Genomic DNA, 19,284 nt, shown 5'->3' with positions numbered 1-19,284 from the left:
GCTGTTGCTTGGTATCAAGCCACTATCACTGGCATAGTCGAGGATGGTGGTTATATACCCTCCCTCTGCCTTATCAAGGAGGTGGGGTGGAAGAACCATCTGTAACTGGAAAGGACTGATATTCTACTATATTGTGCCATACAATGATAAAAGCTGGTATTATTCTATTACAAGGTTGTACCTTGATGAAGGACCTTGGTCCGAAACGTTGTGCTAAATAAACCTGGGAGCTGCTATCAGTGTGCGGACCTTTATCATTTCTTTATTATTCTATTACTCTCATAATATCCTATGTTGTATATTATCATATCCTGATTTTTCAGGCACCATCAGTCCCAAAAGTGACCTACATAGACCTCTGGAGCATGTCATGAAAGTTGTGGAAAGAGAAAAAAGGGAGAAAACTCGACAGCTACAGTCTCATTGGCTCATTGGTAACTAGCCTTAGTAAAAAGGGACCACAACAGAGTGGGTAGTCCCATTATAAACACTTAGGCCACAATATCACAAAACGGCACTTCAAAACCACTTGAGTTCTTGTGACATGGTCCAGGTTTCACAGGTGCAATGTCATCATTTTCACTTAGTGAAAAGCATTCATTCACTTTCGATCATGTTTTTCCCTTGTAAAATAGTAATGAGCAGTTTATGCTGCATACCAGCTGATGTTCTCACTAAAGGAAATGTATGTGTAAACAGTGAAAACCTGAAACAGGCCTTGAATAGAAGCTCCTCACAAGTCCACCTTAAAATATAACTACAATCGGCAATTATTGGGGTCCAAGTAGACCACTTCTGGAACATTCAGTTCAAGCTGTAAACAAATTATCATGAATGCTCCTTTAAAAAAAAAATAATAATAAAAAAAAAAAAATATATATATATATATATATATATATATATATATAGTATATATATATATATATATATATATATATATATTTTTTTTTTTTAAATTATCATTATTATTTTTTATATACTACAGGCCTAGATTGCTGCTGGGCTAGCTATATGTCTTAGTGTAGGCTATGTCTGTTAAAAAGTTCTTGCCATCAACATCAAGCATGAAAATATTAAGCACTGTGGATAATTCTTCCTATTTCATAGCCAAAAGTGTACAAGTTCCCATTTCATCATGTTTCTATGCAAAAATTGCACTCCAAATACAGTAAGTACCCCTCACGACCCACACCAACTATCCTTGCACTGCTGCTATAACTCTTACTATGTTATGTTTATTTTAATTGTCGATATATTTATACTACTACTGTTATTACTATGCTTACTTTTTTGTACTGTACATATTTATTGCTGGTCACTAGAATTTAATCTTGCACTGTTGCACTGTTGGACTTATTTGCACTACCAACTTGACACACACCTCATACTGGATCACAGTACCAATCCTCAGTAGGCTACATTCATGCACATCTTTATGTAGGCCGAGGGCCTATAGTATTTTACTGCTCCTTTAGTCATGTTGATTTGTTGATTTGCTTTGTATTTTCCTGTTTACATTGTGGGACCTTGAATTTCCCCTTGGGGATCAATAAAGTATCTATTTATCTATCTATCTATCTATCTATCTATCTAACTAGTCTCCATAGGTTAATATGGCAAAACTGTATCCCCTCCAACTAGGCCTATTCACATCTTTCTGAAACTGCTTTCCCATGTGTCACCTTCACAAAATAAATACATTTATGCATTTAGCTTACTTGGAATATGGGGGTAGTCTTGGTTGGGATAAATGAAACAGGTGTTTAAACTTGTTGTTCCACAGACATCTGTTATTAGCCTGTTTCTATGCATTCCATGACAGTCTAGGATTGTGGATATTATAGGCCTAGGTCTACTGAATAAGTGTAATCTTAGAGCCATATTTCTCATTTGGTAGACCTGCACTATGTTGCATGATGAATTTACCAAGTGTCATGTAGATCATCTATTCAGGTAAATATTGGTTACTGAAAAATGATTAGTTGTTTGGGGTATCTACAGCTTGATGTTTGTATTCTCTGGCTCTGTAGCCTATGTGGCCTAACACCCTCTGTCCTGTTGAGGTACACTTTTGTGCCAGAACCGGAGTCTATGATCATTGCCTGGACCATTAATGCTTAGAACCTGAACATAAATAGTTTTTGCAGCCCAATCACTTGTTTTACAGAAGAAAAATGAAAGAATAATCTGTTCAAAGAAATGGCTTGTCGCAGTTTACTGCTTGGACCCCTAAAATAGACCGGATACTGGCGTAACCAGTGGAACGTGTTGTCGTTGCTAAGGAAGTCTGGCACGCTTGTTCTGTCTATCTAGGATCGGCATCGCCTGCTTCACAGACACTTCCATTTAAAAAAAAAAAAAAGAAAAGAAAACTTACCACTGCACTTTTGTCGCCGTAATGATTAGCGAAACAGAAATGTAATGCGAATGAAGTGATAGTAAGTACACTAAAGTGAGAGAATCCACATCTGCACTGGATTCGAGATTAGTGTCAGCATGCGCTCACACAAACATCAGACCAACAACGGAGGACCGTTCTTCATGCCCACGGTAAGATGACTCAGCTTCCACATTACTAAACAGGACCCCGTTAAAATAAACAGAAATAAGTTCCGCCTTGTTTTTGCTAACGTATGTTTATTAAATATAATTCAATGTTACAGTCTCTTAAATGCTTAACGTTACAGTATCTAATTATGTTATTAGCCTGCTTCTTTGGAAAGTGAAAGACTAGTGACAGCTGAACTCGCCCTTCAGCTGAGTGGAGAGAGGTGGTGAATACAAATGAGAAAGACATCGTAGGCTGTTGCTCTAACTTTATTGCTCTAACCCCCCTCTCTATATTCTTTAATAGGTTAATAGCTATAAATTGCACCTTGCTGCAGTGAAATCCCTGATACCTGAGAGAGATGTTCAAAAAACAGTGAGTATGCTGACTGCACACATCAAAGAGTACTTTTTTTCCTCTCTCTATTTTTGATAAACCTCTACATTTTTCCTGGCACAAAGGCACTGAAGGCACGAACCCCCAAAATGTAATGGCACACATATTGCTCACACTCAGACAACTTTGCCTCCACAGTTTGATTTTCAAGCATGCCATGAACTAACCAAAAATATGTGCATGGATTCACTGAAGAAAACACCAACCAGATTAGGTATGCTACCAGCAACAGGTATTCCCAGTCACATTCTGTAATAATATGCATTTGTAAAATTGTTAACCATGTGTCAGTGTCATACATTATTATTCACACTTCCACTCATGATGTATCATTTTAGTTTACTTTCAGTTTACTTAACGTTTTCTCTGTCTACCTCTCCATTATGATCCCTCCATTCTATATGCTGCACTTCAGACCTCCGCCATCTTGCCCAGGCTGGCAAGAGGCCTCTGCATGCGCCTCTGCTGGCATTTGTCAATGAGCAGAGGAGTCCTGAGCGCCATCTGCCCGCCCCTCGAGCCTCAGGCCCTGGTCATCCCACATGGGATGTCCAGTCTGTCCGAGCTAAGCCCCGGCGCCACACTCGCAGTGCTGGGGCTTCACACTCACACTCACACAACCCTCTTTCACACCATCAGGCTTCAGGTAAGGGTCCTGATAGAGATGACGGGCAAAATGCTCTCAGGCAATGTGCAAAGTGTCTTGTGCATAAACTTAAGGTATCGTGTAGCAGGGATGGACAGTGTTTTTGATACATATTTAAAATACCTATTTCAAATACAAAATTGTATTTTGACATTTGTATTTTATTGGCCAATACTTTTGGTGATGTGTTGACATCATGAAAGTGCAAAAATAATGAATGTAACCTGTGCTGATTTAGTAATTGCCCAGACTTGTTATAATCAGAATAATGAGATAGAGGAAGATGATTCAATCCAAAATGAGTAACGTGAAGGTTGCACACACTCGCAATTCACAGCCTCTCTCACACCAACCTCAAGTTTCTTGAGAACTTCCCCTGCAACATTGCTCAAAAAAGTTGCCTCATATAACATCTAAAAAGCAAACAAATCATCCAAAAAGCATCTATTTATGCCCCTTGGCGCCAATATAACCCCATTTAGCACTTACATGGTGCCCAGTTAGTTAAAGAACAGCTAAAATGGCCATGACAGCATTGCACAGTGCAGTATCAAGCATTTTGGGCATGCATTGACAATGGCAGAGATCTTTGCATTTAGTGATGGTGGATTGCATGAGTGAATAATTCTATTTTGAGTAGTATTTGAGTTTTATGGCATTGATAGTGAATTGGATATCTATATCAGCAATAATCTCTGGCTCAGCAGGGAACATAATGGTGGAGCACATCTGCAGTGTCACTCATACCTAGTCCCACAGCTTAAAATGTTCTTAAATTTAATCCATAAGCTCCTCTTCCTGCCTGGGTGGAAATTCTTACAGCTAAAATGCCTCTCATCACTGACAACAGGTTAGCCTCTAATAATATCTCTCACAAGATAAAGGCTTCAGTTTCTGGCAGTAGTAGATTCCCAGTTAACCCCCATTTATGCGTTTCATCGCTATGTGATGAACTTTTTTTCCTTCTCCTTGGATATCAAAAACTTGCTTTCTTTCAAGAAATATCCCAGAGCAGAGTCAAAGACTCAGCACTGTGGAGATATCAATGCATCTCATTTGTGTGCTGGTCACGAAGAGCGTCTGTGTTCCGTGTTTCCATCTGTCACTGTATCGCAGTACAAGGAAACTGTATGCTGAGCCGAAGGATTTAGTCAGTATTCCGCTTCCATACTTGGGCCCTGTCATGTTACTGAAAATAGTGTGTTGCTTGCTGTGAGCGCTGCTCACACAAAGATATGCGTCTCTGCCAGGAGAGTCGACGGCGGCTGCGGCGGCATTGGACAGCTCCCTGCCTGGCTTCCCCATCGCTTTCCGTTCCCGTGACGACTGTGGAACGGAGCGTCTGGATTTGGACAGGTGAGCTCCAGAAATGTCTGCCCTGCGGGGGTAAGTGGTTTGGCTGATGCTGAGCGTTTTGTTATGCAGGGGAGACGCGCATTTCTGAATGTCACATGAAAAGGTCATCATATGTCAAATTTGTAATTATAAGTATTAGCCAGCAGGTGGCAATAATGACCTATTACAGGGCAACAGCATGTGCTGAAGCACACATAAACAGATGTGTGCGCATGTGCAGTTTGAGAAGATTTATGGATTGCTCATGCCAGACCAGATAGATGTAAAAGTATTACACTTTAATACGGTGCCAGCATTTGTTTGTAAGTATATGAAAGCACAGGGTGTTTTTCTCCCTACTCCCTTACTCCTTAAGGCGTGGACTGGTAGAGTGCCCCCCAGTGGTTGGTCTGGAGAAGCTGCGACTACTGAATCTCCAGCACAACCTGCTGACCCGTGTTCACAGCCTGGAGCCGCTGAGACGTCTGGTCTTCCTGGACCTGTACGACAACCACATCTCCGACCTCACTGGCATCGCCTGTCTCGTGTCGCTTAGGGTACTCATGCTGGGGAAAAACAGGTGTGTGTGTGTGTGTGTGTGAGAGAGAGAGAGAGAGTGAGAGAGATAGAGGGAGTGGATGAAAGAATGTGTGTGACTATTAAATATGAAGTGTCTATAACTTCACTTGTGCATCATTTTGACTGCAGTATTCGAATGCATGTAGAAAATAGCTCATGTTAACATTTTAAACTCAATTTCACTCTGAACCACCAGTGGTAGTCAGGGACTTGGGTTCGCATCTGTTGGTGCACTTAAAAACGTCCCTTGCTTGACAAATGACCTTTTTGGGGAAAATTAAAGTCACAAATCACCCTGTGAACAGCAGGGGTCTGATGACTAATGTCTGCCATTGTCCCTGTCTCTTTTAAGTGCTATGCACATGGGCACCGACATGAATGCAACGCACTCCTCTTTCAACATTTGATCACATTGCATTTCATTGTTTTCAATGCAACCCTGATGTGCGTGTCGGCGTCTATTTGCGGAGCGTTTGAGAGTGACATTTTCCCCTTCAAAGGGGCCCTGGATTCAAAGCATACCACAGGTGCTTTTTAGTTGGGTATCACTCAGGCAATCGTTAATAAGTCCAATACTGACCAGGACCGGCAGTCTAACGGAGTATCTCATGACTCCAGTGCAGATCACATGGGTCAGATGTTTTGTAGAGTCTACAGAAGTCCCTATTATAGTCACGTAACTAACTATAATATCCAATAAAATGTTTTTTTTTTTCAGGATTCAAAGAATATGCCACTTGGACAACCTGGCCAAACTTGATGTACTGGACATGCACAATAATCAGGTGTGGTTTCTTTTCTCTCTCTCTTTGAACACTTGTTCACTCATGGGTGATATACATCATGTGGTCATTTACTCCGGCTACCCACTTTCTAAGTATCTTTCTTTCTGTCTGACACACACACACACACACACACACACACACACACACACACACACACACACACACACACACACACACACACACTAATTGCTGGATGTGAGCTGTCTATGTCCCAGTGCCAGTTTCACTGTGGGTGCCACCACCTCCCCCTCACTGCCTGTTTGTTGAGGCAGGCCTACGTCAGTCGCCCATGTCCCCCGCACCCCCAGGCCGGTTAGGCGCCTGTTCAGTTCCAGAAAAAAAAAAACCTGGTTTCTCTCTCATGGGTGCGTGTGGTGAGGTGGCCTGATGGGCCTAGTGCCCGATGGCGTCCCTGGCAGAGCGACGTGCTGTGAACTGCAGGGGCTCCGTTCGAAGCAGACCCGAAATGGGAGGCCGCGGGTATCGGGTGCCAGCCGACTCCACTCTGCGCTGGCATGGAGCAGAATGCACAATGAGAGGAGGCCCAGGCGCTGGCAGTGCCCACCCCCACTGTTTGGCCTTAATGCCCCCTGTCTGTCTATTTTTGCTCCATTTATTGGATATTAATATCATTTGGAATATCATGTTTTTGTGTATTGTTTTTGCTTCTCTTTCTTTCTTTCTTTCTTTCTCTTTTTATTGATCTGTTTTCTTCTCTTCTCTGTCCCCTATCCCTTTGATCTCCCTGCATTATCTTCTCTTCTTCAGTGACTCCTCTCTTTACCTCTGCCTGTCCGTCTGTTTCTTCACTCTCTCTCACTCTCACTCTCTCTCTCTCTCTCACTCCTCCTCATGGTTGTCTGGAACTTTCCCAGAATACCTTACTGTCACGAAAGAAACTTATGGTAAAGATGTAAGCATATCCATCTGCAAAACCCCGTGCTCAGTGGGAAGCCTTTTAAGCCCAGACCAGATGATTACATTTATGGTTTTCACACAGAGACGACTCTCAGACCTCCACCATGGAGAATGACAAGTGTGTAATTCAACTCGTCCCATGAAGGTTCAGCGGCGAGCGCTGAGGTGGGCCGATGGGCTTTTGATTGACGTGCAGCGTGCCTGTTGACAGAAGTGGTGTTTATCATTACCTGTGGTAGAATTAATGGCCAGCGGAGAGCGTCTGAAAGCCTTTCGAACATTTCTGTTTTAGTCTGCTTTTTTTTTTTTCATTTTTGTTTTATGGCGGTGCTGTTGTGTAGCAGCAGTGTAAAGATGGATTATTTTCAAGAGGGAAAAAAGTAAAGCATGAGAAATGTGACATCTCACTCACTCGAAGCCGTGCCCTGAGTTAACTTCCTACTGCTTAGTCATTAGTGGCCGTACATGACCCTTTTTGTCTTTTTGCTTCATTCCTCTTTGTGGTGACACCCATTTATGTTGAGTATGACTGTTGATATCACTGACCAAAAGTCACTGGGGTTTAGTTTGCAATCACACAACTTACTGGGCGTTCATTACATTTACCTCTCCGCTCAATTAATTGTGTAACCTCACTGTTTGTTAATTTCTGGGAGCTTTTTTCTTTACTCTCCATCTATTTCTTTCTGTTGTGTCTATTTTTAGTCTGTCTTTTTCTGTCTTTCTCTCTATATCTCTCTCTCATTCCTCCTCCTTTCTTCTCCACTTGAAAGGCTTACTCTCTCCCAGGAGCTTTATCCTGGTGCAAAGAAGACCACAAATAGAAAGCATAAACCGACACGGAACTGTAGCTATGTGGGGGAGAAATGCTGATTGGAATGGCTGAGTGTAGCATCGGCCCTATCAAATACTACAGTAGCTCTGTTCTGGAGTTGGTGTAATACGGTTCAGTCAGAGAAACAGAGAGAGCCAGAGAGGAAGGAAAGAGAGAAAGAGAGAGAGAGAGAGAGAGAGAGAGACTTTCCTACCTTGTTTACTTCCATAAATGCCATTATTAATAAGGCAACATGGACTCAGATGTCAATTTGCTTTCCAGGTGTTCAGCATCCTGACCTAAGGCCATAAATAAACCATAAACACAGGCATTTGGTTCATCCGATAGCCCTGGTCAGCCAAGAATGCCTGCTGAATTAAGTGATAATAGAGATAACCACTGTGGCATATTTGGGATGCTTTGACCTGCCCCAACGGAAGCCACACCACAGCAATTTGTAACTCAAGCTTGTAAAAAAAAAAAAAACGTTCTTTTTTTTTTCTGGGTACAATTTTCCAATCTGATCTGATGAGAGATTGTTGGAGTGTGAAAGAGATGGGTGGGGTGGGTTGAGGTTAGGGTGACACTGTTTGATCAGTCAGTGGATCAAAGGAGAAGTGAATGGTTTTCTCATCCGAGTTGGTTGGTTTTCTCATTAGAAAACACACAGCCTCGGGATGATGACTGGTTGAGAGTGCATGCGTGAGTAAGTGAGAGTGTGTGTGTGTGTGTGTGTGTGTGTGTGTGTGTGTGTGTGTGTGTGTGTGTGTGAGAGAGAGAGAGAGAGAGAAACAGAGAGATAGACAAGCAGATGTGGATGTGAGAAAAAGCAAGGCGAATCCATTCATTTCCAGTCACTAAGCAGACGCTTCGTCCGAAGGCGAAATGCAAATTAGTTTGAGTCCAACACAAACAAAGAACAGCTGGTGGAAATTTAAGATTCTGCAGTGGTCAGTGTAAATAGCTGGCAGCCAAAAGTACAGTAGTGTGTTTTTTCAAAGACTCTGAGTGGCGTAGCAAGTGTGATAACAGTATAGAGAGTCTTTTGTTTGAACACAGTAGCAAATACTGAGATCCAGTGAAAGGTTACAGTTAGACTGTTTATGTTTTCTGTATTAAATAATAGAGTTCATTATGAGATGGACCTGAACACAGAGATGACCCTGTGTGTGTGTGTGTGTGTGTGTGACTGTGTGTGTGTGTGTGTGTGTGTGTGTGTGTGAGTGTGTGTGTGAGTGTGAGTGTGAGTGTGTGTGTGTGTGTGTGTGTGTGTGTGTGTGTGTGTGTGTGTGTGTGTGTGCGCGCGCATGAGTGTGTGGCTGTGTCTGTGTGTGTATCTCTTTGTGTGTGTGTGTGTGTGTGTGTGTGTGTGTGTAAAAGAGTGAGAGAGCACAAGAGAGAAAACTGGAACATTACCTCACTCTTCTTTTCTCCGTCCCTCCATCAATAGTCAAAACATCATGTGTTTGTCTCCCCTCGTCCCTTTGGCCCCGATCACCACGCCAACAGCAACACCGCTGGAGCAGGGGTGGGGCCAAAAGCCGGATGGTTCTGGAACTGGAACTGGATCTGGCCCCCGGCTCACTGCAGCACAGGCCCAGCAGGAGTGCACCTGACTGGGGCTCGCCCTCTCACACAACCTGGGGATCAGGTGGGGGTGAGAGGCAGGTGGGCCAGATCTGGGTTGGAGGTGTGCCGAGGTGGGGTTGGTGGAGCACACGGGGATGGAGGAAGGCTCTCTGCACTGCGCTGCACTGATGCTGTTGTTAGGGCTGGAGTGGCTCCAGTGGGACTGACGAGAGGTGAAGCGTCTGCTGTGGCGTAGCTTTAGCTCGGACGTGCCTCGCCGAAACTAGACTGGACATCCCCCAAAGCTAAACAAAGGGAAGTGATAGAACTGGTCTCATTTCGGCTCTGTCCATCTCATATCAGTAGGTGACTGGCGGGGGAAGGAGAATTTTGTGGACACTGCCGGACTTTGGTGGGTATGGTGCTAACAGCAACAACAACCAAAGAGTGGCATCAAGAGGGGGTGTTGACAGACTTCAGAACTGGCGTCCCAGTTGACCGCCCACTAGGCTGTTCCCACCAGACTGTTGCGCTGTTCTTTTGGAGCTAGTCGTGGGACATGTCTCTCTGGGGTTGTCACAGGACCAGACTGTGCATCTCTCTGTGTGTGCACAGTTCCAACAGAAAGACCCTTTTAAATGGAGTTTAAATGGAGTGTGTGCAGGTGCATCACAGAGTTGCCATAGATTCAGCGGACTACCTGACCTTTGCCATAGGTCAGGTTAGTCGTAGCATCAATACTGCAACATTGGTTATCAGTTCGCATATTGTAAATATCGTTTTTGAAGACTGGCCTATTTTTTCCAAACGTCAGACACAACACGAACGGAACGCTTCAGTTACATGCCCGATGTAGTAGCCTGCCTGTGAGAGTGACCGGGAGAAAGGCTGGTGGAGAGTGGAACCATGGGTAGAATCTTGTGTGATTCACTCTCTCTCTTTCACAGAAGGATCCAGTGCAGGTGTATAGCAGTGAGCATACAGCACACGAGTGGTGACCAGTTTGTGCTGTTATGTGCAGTAGCACAGTCACTCCAGCAGGTGTGGCACAGAAAAATACGTAGTCACTTAGTCACGTGACATTTAACGTATAGTGTATAAAATATTGCAGTGTAAAATTATCAACTAGATGCACATCTAAAATGACTAGAGAATGTACTTGCAAGTTCTAGTGCTAAGAGATTCCAAGCCATGAAATATGCAGCGGCGTATGAAAATTGTGAAAATACTAATTAGGTAGGGCAAGAATATTTTGTACTGTCTTGATAGAATAGCGCTCAGAAAACAGGAAGGACTCAGACGGCATGACATAAGCTGTCTGGCCGGCTGATAGGCATATTTTCATGTCTAAGTAGAAATTGTGATTATCTGCACAGGCAAATGTTTTTGCATTGGGAAGACAGGGTAATGGCCAAATCTGTACCTCCAGCTGGCATTCGAAAAGAGTAGCAATTTGTGTCAGAGGACAGTCACGACATTAAAAAGACCCTGCTGTTTATAATGGTACTGGTGAAGACACCGCAAAATCTTCTAATATTATGTCTCTTTTGTAGGATTATTTGTGTATTGTTTTTCCTGTATTTACTCAGACATGTTGACATGTTGTGAATGAATACTATTTTGAGGGTTTGCCTGATTGTGTTAAAATGAGACATGATTGTCTTGCTGGCATCTCCTGATGCTATTTACCCTTGTGCTTGGAACTATACATGTGGCTTTCACACGGACAAAGAGGACAGTAACAGTCGTGGTTGGGTAAGACTGCGTGAGAGCACACGTGTACGACTGCGCTTTGGTTCTGCTGGCACTATAATGAGGTCTTTAGCTTTTGACCTCCAGCTGACCTTCGGAGGACATCCTGTAGTCGTCCCCCCTGGCCAAAGCACAGCTGGCGTGTTTGTCTGTGAAGGACCCATATGCGCTCCAATGCCTCCAGTATTTTCCCTGGTTTCCCTGTGAAAGCAGAACCCCATTCATATTACTGCTCCTCTTGCATACGCAGTACACTCACATTGACACCCGAGACTCACTCGTGCACAATACACTCACACACATTTTGCCACACCTACACAGGGAGAATTTCACACTCACTTATTAACAATCCTCAGATAGATAAAAACACTTTTGTTCACAAATTGTTCACACATTGCTCTTTCACACTCAGATGCAGATCCAGGCAAAGACACACACGCTAGCATTCACAGACAGACCTATTTATTTGCACATATTGACACATGTAAACACACAGGCACACACACACACACACACACACACACACACACATAACCTGCACTCTGTGACCTCCTCTCAGGTCGGAAGGGCGGATTACCTGAACTGAACGGTGATGCCTTTACACAAAGGGGCCCATCCCAATGCAAACAAGGGTTTCCTTAATGGCCACCTCTTCACATGGAATGTGTCAAAACTTTGGCCTTATGTAAGGTTAAGAGCCACAGGTGCTATTGACGCACCTGCAGTGTGTCTGTGTGTGTGTGTGCGTGTGTGTGTATGTGTGTGTGTGTGTGTGTGTGTGTGTGTGTGTGTATGTGTGTGTGCGTGCATGTGTATATGTGTGTGTGTGTGTGTGTGTGATTTCAGTGTTCAGTGACTGCTCTCAAGCTGTGAAAACAGGTAATAAATGGGAGAAGTATTTTAAGAATTGGATGCAGGAGATAGTGGCTGTGTGCCCAGTATCAATAGTGATGAAAGCAAAGTCTTGGCAAGGGTGGTGTCTCTTTTTTTAAGGAAAGCATCGTAGCTAGAAATGCGTTATCTTAAAAAAGTAAAGACATAAAAAAAATAGAAATAAATAAAAATAAAATAAAAATGGTAAGTGAACGTTTTGCGATCTAACTTGACCTGCATTTCTCCTAGATCTCTCAGATGGAGAACTTGTCTCACTTGTCGGAGCTGCGGGTTCTGAACTTGGCAGGGAACCGCATTTCTAGGCTGGAGGGGCTTCAGGGTCTGGACTCGCTGATGGAGCTCAATCTGAAACGGAACTCCATCTCCTCTGTGGTGAGTAGTTGTTTATCTGGTGAGGATGATCTGTATTGTGTGACTTACCTCATCATTTTAGCCATCTATCTCCACCCACTGTCAGTTCCACATGGCCCCACTGTATCAGTATAGTCCCTTTCAACAAGAAGATCAAACTGCTGTTCCCAAACAGCTTCTGCTGCATTACAGTTTTTCTCAATTGTTTACACACAATTTCTGGTACTTGATACACAATTCTCATAATATGTAGCTCATGCACCAACCTCCTGAACCGATTCTGCTGAACTATAAGCACAATTTCTGCTTTACACTCAAATTGCAGTTCTATAACACACTGTTTTCAAAACACTACACACAATTCTGTGCATTGGACACAATTTTCATGAAGAAAATCTCCTGTTTTCACAAAGAACACACTGCCATTCAAATTCTAAAGCTAACTGCTCTACCATGCACACTGACTCATCAGATGGGCAAACTCCTGTCACACAGTCTTACAATTAGCAATCAGAGCTTTAGTATTACAGTAGTAGTATAGGCAGAGGCAGAGCCAGAGGAGTGAGAGTACAGTAAGAGGAGGAGGATGGGGAGGCCAAGGACCGTAATCTCTGATGAGATCCGAGCCACTAGAACATTGCAGTGCTGCGTATCAATACAGTACAGTACCGGACAGTACAATACAGCTCAATGAGCACAGTAGTACAGTATTGCCTGTGGGCTGTTCTGTAGGACTGTAAAAATAAAGTATATTTCAAGTATTTGGGGAAAGTAATCCTACTTTGTATTCCTACACAGTTTACAGTATTTTACTATTTGTTTGGCAGCCGAAAGATTACCAACACAAGGGCTTCTGTCTCCTGAACAGGAAACTGAAATCATGAGCATTGTCCTACAAAAAACGGCATAACATTACGGCAAATACAAAGAAAAATAATAGAAAACAATGAGATATTTCAAAATATTGATAGGGTAAGCATATCAACTTACTGTATCAGCTTATCTACTGTTTGTAGTACTGTTTGTAGTGTAACACTGAACAAAAATAGGCCCAAGTCATTATAATGAATGGAGAAGAAGTGTTTTCAATTCATCGCAGTGTTTTATACTGAGCATATCAGTGTTCAACTGGTCCTTATAAATGTCTTGATATATGATGGTTTGTGTGTATCTCTTGAGAACAAAAGAGCATTTTGAGGAGAAATTGCATTGTTTTGAAGGTAAAGTGTCATTTTGAGGGAGAATTGTGGAGTTTTGCCCATTGTGTGTGTTGTTTTGGATTTGTGTGTAGAGTTCTGAGAATATGAGGCATGCTTTCAGAAAATGTGTGTTAACAATCGAGAAAAACTGTAAGATAACATATGGAATGTTTGGAACATAGAAAAAAATCCCGCACACTGACCATTTCGCAGGTTACTTCTTTTATTAACAACGTTTCAGACTGAAACCTATCTGTGACCTGACTTGGTCATCTCCAATACACCTACCAGCGAGGTGTGCAAAACGTTTTTGCAAGAACATATGGAATGTTGAAACGGAAACCTTGTGGGAACATCTATGATGCTGATAATGGAACTCATGAAACGGTCTATAGCATACAGAAACATACCAGCACAACAGCTTTTTACTGATGCAAGCTTCAAGCAGTGGTGCTTTGAGCTGTTGATAGAATGCCAAGCCTTTGGCCTCAAAACAGCGAACGAAACAGATGACTGTGTGTCTCAGAGCACCTGTTTGCCTCTTAATTAGGCACCCTTGCTCACTGCTCATTCTCACCTGCACACAAAACAATACATCATTATCTGCTACTTCAGGAGAAGGGAAAAGTGAGCTTCCCCCAGGATTCACCAGAGGGCCAACACATAGAGAGACTCTCTCTCTCTATCTCTCTCTCTCTCTCTCTCTCTCTCTCTCTCTCTCTCTCTCTCTCTCTCTCTCTCTCTCTCAGACACAGGGACAGACACAGAACACACACACAGACACACACACACACACACACACACACAGACACACACACAGACACACACACACACACACACAGACACACACACAGACACACAGACACACACACACACACACACACACACACACACACACACACACACACACACACACAGACACACAGACACCCAGACACACACACACCCACACACAGACACACACAGACACACACACACACACATACACACACACACACACACACACACACACACACACACACACACACACACACACACACACACACACACACACACACACACACACACACACACACACACACACACACACACACACACCGGGCAAAGAGCCTGGGAGCCTGCAGAAGACTCAGCAGCTTTAGTGGCCCCACTAGGCTGAGCTCAACTGAAGGCCACTTCTTGTCTCAGAATCAGTAGCTCTTCTTGGGATGAATAACCCCCTTACCGAAACAGTGTGTAAGACAAAACACAACCTAATGCTATATGCAGATATTTTGTATATAACTCCATATTATATATTCGTATAAAGCACCTTGAAGGACCCTTGTGTCTGAAATATTCTATGTAAATAAATGTGACTTGACTTGACTACTTTGACAGTGAACTGACTCATAATTGGTCACATTATGTTGCCACCATATACCAGTACCTTAAAATGACTTCCTCAAGAGCCTCAGACTGTGGTGATGAAAGACTCCATCACTCCAACAGCCCCTTCTGTGGCCCCTGCCTCTCTGTCCAACCTCTTGCCTGTGTGGCACTGCTAGAGTTGTGCCAGGGTAATTGGCATGCTTCTGCTAGCATATCCTGCTTTCCCTTCCCTCTCACTTAATGTTTGTGTGTGTGTGTGTGTGTGTGTGTGTGTGTGTGTGTGTGTTTCCCAGATGCTCGCAGATGTTGCTGCTGTGTCTGTCATTTCACTCGCGGCTCTGGGGCAGCTGCTTCTCTCTTTCTCTTTCTTTCTTTCTTCTCTCTCCCTCTCTTCCTTTCCCTCTCTCACACTTCTGTAGTGTGTGTGCATGCTAAACAAGGAGCGTATTGCCGTTTTGAAAGCAAGAATGATTTACCAAGTGAGTCTTGAGGTTTGGTGGTTGTCTTCATGTTAAGATCAAAACTCTTAAGGCACCCTTAAATGGCCAATCCAGGCTCAGTAAACACGCACATCATGTTCAGACAGGCACACTCACACATGCTCACACCTACACTTGTGATGATGCATGGCAATTTTTAAAAACAACTTCATAACTTCACCACAAAACTCCTTGGATCGTAGCCCACCTTTCTTCACGCTCCTCTCTCCCAAACGACTTCCTCACTTAATGACAGGATGCAGTATTTTTTTTTATTACACCAACAAACGCAGCCCCCCCCCCCCTCCACACACACACACACACACACACACACACACACACACACCTCCCTGACAGCATCCTTCTCTCTTTTTCATTACAAGGCTTCTGTGCCAGCCGGCTGATTGCCCACTTTGCGAAAGCTGCACCCAGGAATCTGCAGGTGCCTCGGCCCCTCGTGAGTCGTGAGAGGCTGAGAGGCAAAGTAGTCGTCTGGAAGCAGCTTCCGAAGGCGTAACAAATGCGTGGAAGTTCTGCTTTCAGGATAAACAACCGTCCTGAGTGGTGTTTTTCAAACGGCAGGATGGGGCTTGCGAGTGAGGGTAGGCTTTATACACAGCTGGACTCTCGAGAGAGTGTGTGTCTGACAGAGAGAGCCAACAAAAAGAGACGTGTTGAGAGAGGTTGAGTGGGGGCACTTTGTCTAGAAAGCGTGAAAGAGACATTTTAGATCGCCGGGTATGTAAATAAGGGAAGCTTTTAGAGGCAAATTGCACTTAAATCTGAACACTGACAGGACGTGTCCTCGGTTGCAGTGGCTACCTAAGTGGTGTGTGGATGACCCTTACTTAGTCTCACACCGACACGCTCACTTAGCTTCTTTCACATCTCGAGACACAAGATCCATGTTTTGTTACGTCTGATTATACTTGGATAAGGGGGTAACACATTTGGATTTTGGCTCCTCTCCAATTAATTGAGTATTGAGTGTAAGTGATGATGCTGTGTGTGTTTTGCTGTTGATGTTATTCCAGCTATGTCTAGGTGAGTGAGTATGTATGTGTGTATTGTACGAGACAGTGTGTGTGTGTGTGTGTGTGTTTGTGTGTCATAAAAGCAATCCATAGCCATGATTCTACTACAATGTGTATCGACACATTGCACAGTGTATAGACTTCAATCCTCTTGTCATTCATTCCTGTGGTTGTTCATGCCCCCCAGTTGGCCTCTGTTCACAATAACTCCTTTAGGCACTGGCACAGAAGGGGCAGACCCTGACATGTCCAGTCTACTCTACTGTCTTGTGCCCTCTGCTCTGCTGTGTGTGCGTCTGGTCTGCTGGAAAAGGCTGCAGAGCTGTCAGGCGTGAGCACACTGCTCCTCCTGCTGCTGCTACTGCTGTGAGCAGTGTGTCATTGCCAATGATAGTGAATTGTAAGTGTGTGTGTGTGTGTATTTGTAAACATAGTTGTGTTTGTGTGAGTGTGTATTTGTGAGCATATTTGTGTTTGCGTGTGTGCTCTCGTCTGTGTAAATGACACAAACAGTTACACAGATGAGGGCACACACACACAGACACAGACACACAGACACACAGACACACAGACACACACACACACACACACACACACACACACACACACACACACACACACACACACACACACACACACACACACAGACACACACAAACAAGCACAGTCATCAGAAAATGGGCAAATACTTTGTTTATTTTGCATAGGATTCCCATTACCTGAGGCATATACTGTAGCTGCAGTATCCTTCTAGGAGTCTGATATAGTCGGTGAACCTCACCTTGCCACTGTAGTTCTTAAGCGTTGCCACGGAAAAGATGGTAGGCAGAGTAAGTCCTCCGCCCCCTCACCAACCGTATTCCCTTTGATGTGCTCTGATTGGTCGGCTGGGGCCATGCACCACATCAGCTGAGAGGTGACATCACCATCTGTCTGAGATGCTGCTGCTAAATTTAGGCTGAGTCAGAGTGATGAAAGAGTGTCTGCAGAGAGGGAGAGAGAGAAAGAGGGACAGAGAGAGAGAGAGAGAGAGAGAGAGAGAGAGAGAGAGAGAGAGCGAGGTGGGAGGAGTGCCACTCTCTTCTTTGTGCATCACGACAGTCACCCAAGCAGAGAGAGGGAGAGAGAGAGAGAAGAGGAGAGAGAGAGGCAGAATATGGTCCTTAGAGCTATTAGAATACAGCTGTGCTCATTGTGATGGCTGCCAGACTTCTCTGTTAGTATGGCGCTACAGCGCTGGTGTCATTTTTATTTTTTTAATCTCCGAGTGAGTGAATGCTTCGTTAACCGTCTGTAAAAAATGTGGCGGCTAAATTAAACACGCCGGATTTATTTGCAACATTTTCTCTCATTAAAAGCTGACAGCTTCGCTCGTAGCTAACAGAATAACTCACCAAAGCCCCCCCCCCCCTCCTCCTCCTTCATGGGCCCATTACCATGAGTGCAAACGCTGACCGAAAGCCTGACATAAACAGTTTATCTCACGGCGGCGGTGGCGTGGGAGAGAGGCACGCTAACGGCCGGCCGGGTTGTTTGGGGTCCTGCGGGCTGGTCTGAGTAATGGCCGCTGGTCTCGGCAGCAGCTGGGCGGCGGCGTGTGTCTGGGCCGGGCCGGCGGCTCTCTCTGCTGCCCGCTCTCATCCGCACCGCTGTCATCGTCGGGGCCGGACACCTTACTCGCGGGGATTGAGGCTACTGGACGTGTCTGAGGTCATCTTTGGGATCGGTGCTGGAGGAGCTGAAATCATAACAGAGGTGACCTTGCTGGGGGGCGACCGCTGGCTTTTGCCTCCTCCCTCTACTCGTCTGCTATTGGCTCCGCCAGTGCCCTCCAGCTGTTGGTTTAACTGGCTTATGGACTCTCTCACTCCGTCTCTGTCTCTGTCTCTGTCTCTCTCTCTCTCTCTCTCTCTCTCATACTCTTTTCATTCTTTCATTAATTTCCTCTTCCTCTCTGATGATCATTCTTTTTCCTCTCTCTCTCTCTCCCTGGCCCTCTCTCTCTCTCTGTCTCCAATCTCCTTCCTATATCTCCCTCTCCCTTTCTCTCTCTCTTTCTCTTCTCTCTCTCTCTCTCTGTCTGGGGATCAGAGGACTAACTAAGAGAACATTGGTAATTTAGGGAGAAACTCATCTGGATCGGTTCTCAGGGGACTCCCACTAATGAAGGGATTTGTGTGAGAGCAAAGCTTTGGACAAGCATTGCCCCCCCCCACCCCCCTCGCCCAAGCCTGCTGGATACCCATCAAAGCCGCGCTTTGACTCCGTATTATATCCACTTGTGTTCTGTGTAACCGCGATTTCATCACAAAAACCCAGAGCGCCGACGCTCCCACTTGTTTCCAATGAGTTGCACTATGGGCGGCATAATACTGGTAATAGTCATGATATTGATCGGTTGTGCCTCTAACTACCCCACTCAACATCGATGCCTTCTAAAGTATGTTGCAGTAGTGTTGATGTATTCACTAGAGGGGGGGGGGGGTGTTTTGGTGAATGAAATGATAATGAAATGCTTAATGAAAAGTAACTGCATCTATGAAAGCACACTCAAGCTGGTGTAGGAGGCTGCAGGCAATGCCAAGGTCATGAGTGCAATTCCAAGGGAATACTC

The 19,284-nt window shown here is 44.4% G+C and overlaps 1 protein-coding gene across 1 annotated transcript in view; it reads left to right on the top strand.

Moving 5' to 3' along the window:
- Positions 1-2,323: 2,323 nt before the first annotated feature.
- The window catches only part of LOC134095261 (leucine-rich repeat-containing protein 49), a 54,070-nt gene continuing 37,109 nt past the window's right edge, over positions 2,324-19,284 (top strand). The window contains exons 1-8 of the mRNA XM_062548712.1: positions 2,324-2,550; positions 2,855-2,923; positions 3,083-3,158; positions 3,360-3,590; positions 4,841-4,946; positions 5,302-5,505; positions 6,223-6,289; positions 12,465-12,608. Of these exons, the coding sequence (XP_062404696.1) occupies positions 2,497-2,550; positions 2,855-2,923; positions 3,083-3,158; positions 3,360-3,590; positions 4,841-4,946; positions 5,302-5,505; positions 6,223-6,289; positions 12,465-12,608 (951 nt within the window). The 5' untranslated portion in view covers positions 2,324-2,496. The remainder of the gene's footprint in view (positions 2,551-2,854; positions 2,924-3,082; positions 3,159-3,359; positions 3,591-4,840; positions 4,947-5,301; positions 5,506-6,222; positions 6,290-12,464; positions 12,609-19,284) is intronic.

This window comes from Sardina pilchardus, chromosome 11, assembly GCF_963854185.1.
Source record: "Sardina pilchardus chromosome 11, fSarPil1.1, whole genome shotgun sequence".
NCBI lineage: Eukaryota > Metazoa > Chordata > Actinopteri > Clupeiformes > Clupeidae > Sardina > Sardina pilchardus.
Note: the sequence above shows the minus strand (reverse complement) of the source record. Positions and strands in the feature narration are given on the sequence as shown.